This window comes from Oncorhynchus masou, chromosome 3 (genome assembly GCF_036934945.1).
Source record: "Oncorhynchus masou masou isolate Uvic2021 chromosome 3, UVic_Omas_1.1, whole genome shotgun sequence".
NCBI classification, from domain to species: domain Eukaryota; kingdom Metazoa; phylum Chordata; class Actinopteri; order Salmoniformes; family Salmonidae; genus Oncorhynchus; species Oncorhynchus masou.
The window spans coordinates 14,225,972-14,238,178 of NC_088214.1; the positions used below are offsets into that span (position 1 = coordinate 14,225,972).

The 12,207-nt window shown below is 42.9% G+C and overlaps 1 protein-coding gene across 2 annotated transcripts in view; it reads right to left on the reverse strand.

The window, feature by feature from the left end:
• LOC135510737 (GRAM domain-containing protein 2B-like) overlaps positions 1 to 9,150 on the reverse strand; it is a 24,213-nt gene extending 15,063 nt beyond the window's left edge. For both annotated transcript variants that reach the window (XM_064931906.1, XM_064931913.1), the window contains exons 1-8: positions 8,882 to 9,150; positions 6,410 to 6,559; positions 6,237 to 6,294; positions 5,832 to 5,904; positions 5,400 to 5,503; positions 3,560 to 3,649; positions 1,724 to 1,795; positions 67 to 153 (exon numbers count right to left, since the gene is read on the reverse strand). In XM_064931906.1, the coding sequence (XP_064787978.1) occupies positions 67 to 153; positions 1,724 to 1,795; positions 3,560 to 3,649; positions 5,400 to 5,503; positions 5,832 to 5,904; positions 6,237 to 6,294; positions 6,410 to 6,559; positions 8,882 to 8,922 (675 nt within the window). In that variant the 5' untranslated portion in view covers positions 8,923 to 9,150. The remainder of the gene's footprint in view (positions 1 to 66; positions 154 to 1,723; positions 1,796 to 3,559; positions 3,650 to 5,399; positions 5,504 to 5,831; positions 5,905 to 6,236; positions 6,295 to 6,409; positions 6,560 to 8,881) is intronic.
• Between the last annotated feature and the right edge of the window lie 3,057 nt (positions 9,151 to 12,207).

The window sequence follows — 12,207 nt, forward strand, 5'->3', positions numbered from 1 at the left end:
TACAGGAAGCTACATGGTGGGAGGAAAAGGATAGGATGACATCGAGGCCATCAGTGAAATTCTTACTGTGTCTATTTCCCGATCCACGCCATCAACGCCGTTCTCTCCTGAGAAGTGGGGACTGCTGTTGCCATTCTCCACCTGCTCCCCCAGCTGTTGTGGAAACCAGAGTCTGTAAACGCAGTTGAGCCGCTCCACTAAAAATGCTCCTCCCTCACAGGAGAAACAAACTGCCGCTCAATATTCGCTCCATTTATTAACTTCACATTTTAACCAACACCCATTTCTTTCTGTGACTAACTGAACCCAACACTTGGTTTTGAAGTATTGAAACTAAACCATATGATTCGAATATAAAGTATTTGAATAAACATAAAAAGGGGAATGTAAGAAGCGCTCATAATTAAAAATAGGCTACATGTAGTATTAAACAGCACAGAAACACGCTTAATAGGTCAGAATCCAGACATGTAGCCTAATAAGGAAGGAAAATAAATTGTTTAGGATATATTATTAGCCTATTATTTCAATGATTTCAAGGCTATAGCCTACAAAGAAATACATTGTGAAGCATTTGCGATTGCGACATGACCATTAAGCGCTTAGCATTTAAACAACATTTTGTTGATTCAATTATTATAGTCTATAAATTGCGCAAAAAGGAAAGAATTACAATTAAATAAAAGCGAAACTAAAAGGCCTTACTAGGCATTTGAATCCACTTTTAGAAACACGAGTTTGGCCAGAGTGTGGTTTCAGGCTCATGCGATGGTGCCTGGAGAGCAGGCCAACAGTGGATGGGGATGCTCAACACCCTTCGGCCTCTCTTTCCAGGTTGGGCAGGGATGCAGAGTTGTTTTTTTAATAGGAAGGCCTACAGGTTTTCAGGCAAAAATAATCCTCTCAAAACAGAGACCTCCTTGAAAGAGGTAATATGTCAGGAATATTGGGCCAAAATCAATGATAGCCGATTGTTTAGATAATAGAACAAAACAAGACACATCCGGGGTTCAAACTATAGAACCCAGTTCCTACATTTGAATATAAAAATTGATTTTATCAAACAAAACTGTGTTACATTTTATCTCTGGAACCCTCAGGAAGACAAATCAGAGCCAGATTACTGAGTGTAAGTACATCATTTACCTTCAGAGATGAATGTATCAAACCAGTTGTCGTGATAAAAGCATGTTGTTGTTGTGCATTTTCCTCAAACAATAGCATGTATTTTTAAGTTCATAACTGTACACTCTCCTCAAACAATAGCATGGTATTTTTAAGTTCATAACTGTGCACTCTCCTCAAACAATAGCATGGTATTTTTAAGTTCATAACTGTGCACTCTCCTCAAACAATAGCATGGTATTTTTCAAACTGTTCTCCTCAAACAATAGCATGGTATTTTTAAGTTCATAACTGTGCACTCTCCTCAAACAATAGCATGGTATTTTTAAGTTCATAACTGTGCACTCTCCTCAAACAATAGCATGGTATTTTTAAGTTCATAACTGTGCACTCTCCTCAAACAATAGCATGGTATTTTTAAGTTCATAACTGTACACTCTCCTCAAAACAATAGCATGGTATTTTTAAGTTCATAACTGTGCACTCTCCTCAAACAATAGCATGGTATTTTTAAGTTCATAACTGTGCACTCTACTCAAACAATAGCATGGTAATTTTAAGAGAGAAAGGGAGACAGAGAGAGATCATTTGGGTATACCTGCGCTTGTGAACACACAGACTGCAGGATTTCATAACACACTCTCCGGTTCCGCAAAGACACAAACGAATACTGAAACAGAGGCAAAACAGAATGAGGGACTACACAACACACCACCACTCAGACACAACCACACAGATACAACACACCACCACACAGACAAACCACCACAGACACACCACCACCACACAGACACAAAACACCACCACACAGACACAACACACCACTACACAGACACAACACACCACTACACAGACACAACACACCACCACACAGACACACCACCACACAGACACAACACACCACCACACAGACACAACACACCACTACACAGACACAACACACCACTACACAGACACAACACACCACCACACAGACACAACACACCACCACACAGACACAACACACCACCACACAGACACACCACCACACAGACACAAAACACCACCACACAGACACAACACACCACTACACAGACACAACACACCACCACACAGACACACCACCACACAGACACAACACACCACCACACAGACACACCACACCACTACACAGACACAACACACCACTACACAGACACAACACACCACCACACAGACACAACACGCCACCACACAGACACACCACCACACAGACACAACACACCACCACACAGACACAACACACTACACCACCACACAGACACAAAACACACCACCACACAGACACAAAACACCACTACACAGACACACCACCACACAGACACAACACACCACTACACAGACACAACACACCACTACACAGACACAACACACCACTACACAGACACAACACGCCACCACACAGACACAACACGCCACCACACAGACACAACACGCCACCACACAGACACAACACACCACTACACAGACACAACACAACACACCACTACACAGACACAACACCACAACACAGACACAACACACCACACAGACACACCACACCACCACACAGACACAACACACCACCACACAGACACACCACCTCACAAACACACCACCACACAGACACACTACACCACCACACAAAACACCACTACACAGACACAACACACCACCACACAGACACACCACCACACAAACACAACACACCACCACACAGACACAACACACCACCACACAGACACACCACCTCACAAACACAACACACCACCACACAGACACACTACACCACCACACAAAACACCACTACACAGACACACCACCACACAGACACAAAACACCACCACACAAAACAACACTACACAGACACACCACCACACAGACACAACACACCACTACACAGACACAACACACCACACACAGACACACCACCAACACACAGACACACCACACCACACCACCTCACAGACACACCACACCAGCACACAGACACAACACACCACACAGACACACCACACCACCACACAGACACAACACACCACCACACAGACACACCACCTCACAAACACAACACACAACACACTACCAAACAGACACAACACACCACCACACAGACACACCACCTCACAAACACAACACACCACCACACAGACACACCACCTCACAAACACAACACACCACCACACAGACACAACACACCACCACACAGACACACCACCTCACAAACACAACACACCACCACACAGACACACCACCTCACAAACACAACACACCACCACACAGACACAATATACTACCACACAGGCACAGACACACCACCACACAGACACAACCACAACCACTGACACACCCATAGCTGCAGACACAGAGGCAGACACAGTCACAGACACATTCACTCGAACAAGAACAACAGGGCCGTTGTGGGTTTGTTTCTGACCTTGTTTCCATCAGTAGTACGGATGGAGAGCATAGACAGGGCTGAGTTCTGCTTCTTCACTTCCTTTACGCTGGACACATGGACCTCAACCTGCAACAAGACACAGATACTACATCAACAACACATGGTACAGACCACAACAGACCATCTACTTCTACCTACTGTTTGTTGGCCACCTTGGCGTTGTCTACTCTACGGCTCTATTCAGTCTGGATGGCTGAAGCGTTACAGATTCCCCAATAGAAATGTGAAGTCATTTCCGATTGAGCCGACATATGCAGCGTTTACTGTGAATGCAGCTTGCGCTAATGTGGGAACGTTGCCTTTAAATTTCAATCACACTGTAAAGCTGAACTTCTGTGATACGGATTGAATAGGGTCCCTACTCTACTCTGCTTTTCTCTTCTCTGCTCCAATCTACTCTGCTCTATTCTGCTCTACTCTATTCTACTCTACTCTGCTCTGCTCTACTCTATTCTGCTCTGCTCTACTACGCTCTTCTCTAATCTGCTCTTCTCTACTCCATTCTGCTCTGCTCTGCTCTACTCTATTCTGCTCTGCTCTGCTTCTCTGCCCTTCTATACTACGCTCTTCTCTAATCTGCTCTTCTCTAATCTTCTTGTACTCTGCTCTACTATACTCTGCTCTACTATACTCTACTCTGCTCTATTCTGATTTTCTCTGCTGTGCTCTACTCTATTCTGCTCTACTCTACTCTTCTCTGCACTTCTCTAATTTGCTCTTCTTTACTCTGCTCTGTTCTATTCTGCTTTTCTTTGCTGTGCTCTATTCTACTCTAATCTGCTCTACTCTATTCTGCTCTACTCTACTCTATTCTGCTCTGCACTTCTCTGCTCTGTCCTGATCTTCTCTGCTCTACTTTATTCTACTCTACTCTATTCCTCTCTGTTCTACTCTGCTCTACTCTGCTCTATTCTACTCTATTCTGCTCTACTCTACTTTATTCTGCTCTGCTCTTCTCTACTATGCTCTTCTCTAATCTGCTTTTCTCTAATCTACTCTTCTTTACTCTGCTCTTCTCTGCTCTACTCCGCTCTACTCGGCTCTACTCTATTCTGATCTTCTCTGCTCTACCCTTCTCTTCTTTACTCTTCTCTAATCTGCTCTTCTCTAATCTGCTCTACTCTACCCTTCTCTAATGTGCCTTCTCTGCTCTACTCTACTGTACTCTACTGTACTCTATTCTGCTCTTCTCTACTATGCTCTTCTCTACTCTGCTCTGCTCTATTCTGCTTTTCTCTGCTGTGCTCTACTCTACTATATTCTGCTCTGCTCTTCTATGCTCTGCACTATACTCTTCTCTAATCTGCTCTTCTTTACTCTGCTCTGCTCTATTCTGCTTTTCTCTGCTGTGCTCTACTCTACTCTAATCTGCTCTACTCTATTCTGCTCTGCTCTTCTCTACTATACTATGCTCTTCTCTAATCTACTCTACTCTCCTCTGCTCTTCTCTGCTATGCTCTTCTCTCATCTAATCTACTCTGCTCTACTCTATTCTGCTCTTCTCTGCTCTACTCTTTTTTACTCTTCTCTAATCTGCTCTAATCTACTCTTCTCTTATCTAATGTGCTCTGCTCTACTCTGCTCTTCTACTCTTCTGTAATCTGCTCTTCTTTATTCTGCTCTACTCTGCTATACTCTGCTGTGATCTACTCTACTCTACTCTGACTACTCTTTTCTGCTCTTCTCTACTCTGCTCTTCTCCACTCTGCTCTATTCTACTCTGCTCTATTCTGACTACTCTGCTTTACTCTGCTTTTCTCTACTCTGCTCTATTCTACTCTACTCCATTCTACACTACTATATGTGAATCTCTTACCTTGGTGTCCTTGAGGAGTACGGACGAGTAAAAACATACGTAGTTGACAGACACAAATAGCTTCCCATGATACAACACCTCCTTCTGCAGGGCACAGGTGAACACTGAAACACACAACCAGGACAGAGGACACAGTCAAATGAGAGACACGTAGGTTTCTCCTTGAAACTTCCCTTTATCCCCAGAATAACTTGTGATATATTCAGCTGAGGGTACATTTAAATATTGTGCAGAGTGAGTGCTTAAGTTTAGTTGTTAGCAAGGAGCACAAAGCACATAATGTGGAATTAAATATAATGAATGTCCCAACGCATTAAGTAATGATTGTGATGACACCATCATAGCTCTGTAATCGAGACATAAATCCACATGCAGCCCAGACGGTTTCAGGACCACAATGATGATGAAACCATAAATAAGTTCCAGACTCACCATGAGTTAGTTTCTCCTCTGTGGGAATGTCTCGGAAGAATTTGTGGAAGGCTTTGTTGTATTTCACAAAACTCTACAACAGAGAGAGAAAATGATCTAACTCTGTTAATCAATCAACCAATTAATTAATCAATCAACCAATTCATTAATCAATCAAGCATTCAATCAGGAGACATTTCCAAGCCAGAACCAAGAACCCAAACATATAGTGGAGAAGGAGTGCTAGGACCTCAAATCAAATAAAAGTTTATTGGTCGCGTATCGAGATTTGCAGATGTCATCTCAGGTGCAGCGAAATGCTCGTTGTTGGCCAGGAGCTAGAAACAGTGCAACTGTGTCTGTCAGCACCATCTTGTCTAAAGCCCTCCTCCAGGTCGTTGTCCTGTATATTTCAGGTGCGCTTACATTTTTGGCAACGGCGCCATCAGGCGGGTGGAAGCTCTCCTCCTCTATGGTCTCTGACCTATGGATAGGGAGTGATTGAGAGCGGATCAATGGACTTGCATAGGCTTTGGTACTTTCCCCCAGTCCATGGCCTATTCTAGTCATTAAACTTGTTTTCAGAAGTAACCTTTGACCTGAGAGAGTTGCTCCTGTTCAGGCTGTGTCCCAGCTCCGGGATCTCCAGCTGGGCCTCCTCTAGACTCTTCCGCTTGTCTTTGCTCTTCTTACTGCGGCTCCCTCTCCTCAGGCCCAGACTGCCTCCTCCACCACCATTCTTCAGGGACCTGAAGGAACAGGACACTAAACCGTCACAGTGTTGCCCCCTGTGTCTGGAAACACTCTCTGTTTAGAGGTCGTATTTATTTTGTACTAAACCTTATTGTGGTTTGCAGAATTTCCCACCGTGGGACAATAAAGTTGTGGATTGAATTTGTGGATTCAACCTCAACTGATTCACCTACCCATGGGTTTTTTTGTCTGCTGGTGAAAACTGCTGTTACATTAATGAAAACATTTTTAAAAATGTGCACCAAGAATCCAAAATATTCCCCTAGCTATGCACCTGATTGTTATCATTTTGATTCTAATAATTTCAAGTCAATTCTGACTTTCCAGGAAGCAACCTACACAACCATGTTACATAAGTTATTAGAGATGCGAGATATCTTGTTATTTACATTCTCAGCAGCTCCGGCTAACTTGATACCATCAGACAACCATAAGGAAGAATGGTTGCCAGAGCAGTTCTAGCTAGTAGTCATTATGATAGTCAACTACACCTTAGTGGCACACAAATATATTTTTCACCTCATTTAACACCTCAATGATTTAATAAAAAGGACATCTCAATAGGTGGTCCAGGTCAGTCATGACAAAGTGTGTGTGTGGGGGGGGGCTTTCCTCTTCTGTTCTCTATAGTTGGTCAGGCAAGGGGGAGGCCGATGACATCACAACTTACCATCAGAACAACTCCTTGAATGTCCTTCTCCTTGCAGTTTGCAGTTGTGTGTATACCCTTTATACCCTTTAGTGTGTGTACATTACTGTATTTATACTTGGGATATCACTTTTTAACTGGAAAAGTGAAAGAAATCGCCCGAGGATGTCTTGAAGCGTTGAAAAGACATGGCATCCAGGTCAAAGGAAGATTTGCAATTCAAATGATCAGAACATTTCATGTAAAAGTAGGTGTTATAGACTGAGTGTACACAACATTAAGAACACCTTCCTAATATTGAGTTGGATTTAACAAGTGACATCAATAAGGCTGCATCACATCTGGTTGTAATTGGGAGTCCCATAGAGCGGCACACAATTGGCCCAGCGTTGACCGGGTTTGGCCAGGGGAGGCCCTCCTTGTAAATAAACTGACCTGCCAAGTTAAATAAAGGTTAAATAAAAATACAATCAAATAAATAAGGGATCATAGGTGGTCAGTCTATGTCATGGGAAGAGCAGAGTTTTGTACACGCTATGCATTATGTTTAAGCGCCTGAGGATGGGAGAAAGCAAACCATGGACATTAAATATGCATGTCCAGATGTAGGATCTTAATTTGAGACAGTTTCCTACATCAGGAAAATAATCCTGGAGCAACAGGAAAAGTGAATTATTATGTGGACAATGGACATTTTTGTAGCGGTTGATACATTTTTTGTACAGGAAAATCAAGTAGGATATTTCAAAGTTTAGATTTAAAGACTTTAGAAGCCTTTTTAAACCTCAAATACACTACATGTTCATCCTTTTCAGGAAAGTCATGCAACAGGGTGCTCAAATTAAGATCCTACATATCACAGGAAGTTGTGGCACCTTCATTGGGGAGAACTGGCTTGTTCTTATGACTGGAGCAGAATCAGTGGAATGGTAACACATAGGTCAAACACATGGTTTACAGATATTTGATGCCATCCCGTGAAGTCTGTTCCAGCCTCCTGTGCAACATATAAATCTTTGTTTATTCTATTCCAGGATAACATCTTCATTATTGTTCCACTCCGTACGGACAATGTAGGCCTAACTAACGAAAGCTGTTACATTTACAGTTCAACAAGTCTAACTTTAATGTGAAAACGCAAATAAAATGCACAGAAACATGACAAAACAATCTTTATGCAACAAAGCTTTGAGTATATAGAGATCTGCTAAAGGAAGCAGATTCACCTGCTCCCGATTAGACCAACCTGTTATTTCTGGGGCTGGACGAGGGTCCTGAGGGCTATGGCTGCAATGCATTTTGGGGAATGAAAACAAACAAGTTCCCTTCCTTCCTTCTCTTCCTCAACCCTGGTGAGTCCTCCGTTCAGACTAAACCATTAGTGAAATGGCAATAAAACAGCTGGAATGGCCTGTGTGTGTGTTCTCACCTCGGTGGTATGCACTACTGTGCGTTTGAGGAATGTACAGTTCTCAGTACTGTAATATCCTATTAGAAAATCCAAGATTCGGTTAAGGGACATTCTGACTTCCTAAACAGAAACAACAGTGATGGTCTCTACAGCTGGAGTTTAACTGAACCTGTCTAGAACTGTACAGAAACACCACATGTATAGCAATGCATAATAATAAAACACTTATTTTAAAAAGTTTGATTGGTTGATACTCACACTGAGCTGTCGAGGGAGAACCTCCGATGCTCCATGTTCATGGTCTAGAGTGGTGAAGCGTCTCTCCCACTCCCACTGAGCTCCTCTCTACTCCACACGGTATTTGCACTGACTATGTAAACCGACTCTCAAACGTAGCAACTCTGTACTCCACCGTGTTGCAGTATACACCCAGCCTGTCCTTCTAGTCTGCTACCTGGCTTTAGCCTACAGAGAGGCAGCTGATAGATGGCTGGAGGGAGAGGCAGTTTTCTCCTGTTACCAGCCAGCCTATTCTCTTCAAGCGTATTGCTGGTTTCACCTATCATCTACTGGGGGGGCGGGAATACCATTTAAGTTTACCCAATCAGCTTCGGACTCCGGAGCCTCCTGTCGGTCCCACCTGTGACACACCTCTACTGCTCATGGTAACTGTGACTGCAGGTGTTGTGTACAATCCTACTCCCATCCATAAATTAGCACACATTGTAATGCATGAATCCAAACACAATTGCCAACACACTTCACACATGTACTGTACACACGCATACACAAGTCACGCACCTAAGCACGCAGGCACACACTCTGAAAGTGTACACAGAGTTCACCCGGCTTGTTTTTGCTGTATCATGATCATGAATGCTCAGGTGACAGTCTGGTTCTCTCAGACCTGTTCAGACCTGTTCGCAAAAGCTCTCTGCGGAAGATAGGTATCGCAGCACTGTCAATGATAACATTGTCAGAGGAGTTCATACCTCAGCCGGACCAGTACAGCTAAATGACCGTGCAGATTCTGAGATATGATGGGTGTAGTACAGCATTATTGTTTGATGTTTGAAATATGTGTAAAAAAGTTGTTCCTAAAAAACCTTTATCATCATGGCATGATTGACTTTGAGCAGAGCAAACCTGGAACAGACACCGTGAGAATCACACAGCGTTCTCCTAACTAGTGTCTTCCTCCACACTTCATGTCTGTCTGTGTGTGTGTGTGTGTGTGTGTGTGTGTGTGTGTGTGTGTGTGTGTGGTGTGTGTCAAATCAAATCTAATTTTATTTGTCACATACACATGGTTAGCAGATGTTAATGCGAGTGTAGCAAAATGCTTGTACTTCTAGTTCCGACAATGCAGTAATAACCAACAAGTAATCTAACTAACAATTCCTAAACTATATATGAATGAGTATACACAGTGGCAAGATACAGTAGATGGTATGGATAAATATACATATGAATATATGTAAACAAAGGATATTAAAGTGGCTAGTGATGGTACATAAGGATGCAGTCATAGGCAAGATACAGTAGATGGTATGAGATGAATAAGTATATACATATATAAGAGATTGTTTAAAGTATGTAAACAATTTCCCATCAATTCCATTAGTTAAAGTGGCTGGAGTTGATCACATGTATTACATAAGGATGCTGTTTAACAGTCTGATGGCCTTGAGATAGAAGCTGTTTTTCAGTCTCTCGGTCCCAGTTTGATGCACCTGTACTGACCTCGCCTTCTGGATGATAGCGTGGTGAACAGGCAGTGGCTCGGGTGGTTGATGTCCTTGATGATCTTTATGGCCTTCCTGTAACATCGGGTGGTGTAGGTGTCCTGGAAGTAACATTATATACGGTTGAGGGCGGAGCAGTTGCCATACCAGGCGGTGTGTGTGTGTGTGTACTAATTCCTTTACAGGACATTTATGTTCCACTTCACAAGGTTTTCACACACTGTTGCTGGTATTTTGGCCCATTCCTCCATGCAGATGTCCTCTAGAGCAGTGATGTTTTGGGGCTGTTGCTGGGCAACACAGGACTTTCACTCCCTCCAAAGATTTTCTATGGGGTTGAGATCTGGAGACTGGCTCGGCCACTCCAGGACCTTGAAATGCTTCTTACGAAGCCACTCCTTCGTTGCCCGGGCGGTGTGTTTGGGATCATTGTCATGCTGAAAGACCCAGCCACGTTTCATCTTCAATGCCCTTGCTGATGGAAGGAGGTTTTCACTCAAAATCTCACGATACATGGCCCCATTCATTCTTTCCTTTACACGGATCAGTCGTCCTGGTCCCTTTGCAGAAAAACAGCCCCAAAGCATGATGTTTCCACCCCCATGCTTCACAGTAAGTATGGTGTTCTTTGGATGCAACTCAGCATTCTTTGTTCTCCAAACACGACGAGTTGAGTTTTTACCAAAAGGTTATATTTTGGTTTCATCTGACCATATGACATTCTCCCAATCTTCTTCTGGATCATCCAAATGCTCTCTAGCAAACTTCAAACGGGCCTGGACATGTACTGGCTTAAGCAGGGGGACACGTCTGGCACTGCAGGATTTGAGTCCCTGGCGGCGTAGTGTGTTACTGATGGTAGGCTTTGTTACTTTGGTCCCAGCTCTCTTCAGGTCATTCACTTGGTCCCCCCGTGTGGTTCTGGGATTTTTGCTCACCGTTCTTGTGATCATTTTGACCCCACGGGGTGAGATCTTGCGTGGAGCCCCAGATCGAGGGAGATTATCAGTGGTCTTGTATGTCTTCCATTTCCTAATAATTGCTCCCACAGTTGATTTCTTCAAACCAAGCTGCTGACCTATTGCAGACTCAGTCTTCCTAGCATGGTGCAGGTCTACACTGTATATAATCATTGGCGAGCAAGGAGCCCTACAAACCTGACTCAGTTACACCAGCTCTGTCAGGAGGAATGGGCCAACATTCATCCAACGTATTGTGGGAAGTTTGTGGACGGCTACCTGAAATTTTTGACCCAAGTTAAACAATTTAAAGGCAATGCTACCAAATACTAATTGAGTGTATGTAAACTTCTGACCCACTGGGAATGTGATGAAAGAAATAAAAGCTGAAATAAATCATTCTCTCTACTAATTATTCTGACATGTCACATTCTTAAAATAAAGTGGTGATCCTAACTGACCTAAAACAGGGAATTATTACTAGGATTAAATGTTAGGAATTGTGAAAACTGAGTTTAAATGTATTTGGCTAAGGTGTATGTAAACTTCCGACTTCAACTGTATATATATATATATATATATATATAAACTGTTAGCTAGCCTGATTAATAAGTTCTTGTATAAAGTGAGGTATGAATAAGTACGATTTATCATGAACTAGCTGTTACATAATGTTAGCAACTTATTGATTGATGTAGCCTTCCAGTAACAATGACATCTGTAAAAACACCAAACATTCAACTAAGCACACAATTAGCATATAGGCTATTTCTCCCCATACTGTATAAACAAAGCATTCACTAGCGCCCTCTCACAAATCTACACAAGGATTCTGGGTCATTCCGCTGAATGAATGTCTTTTGCATCCCTTTGATAAGTT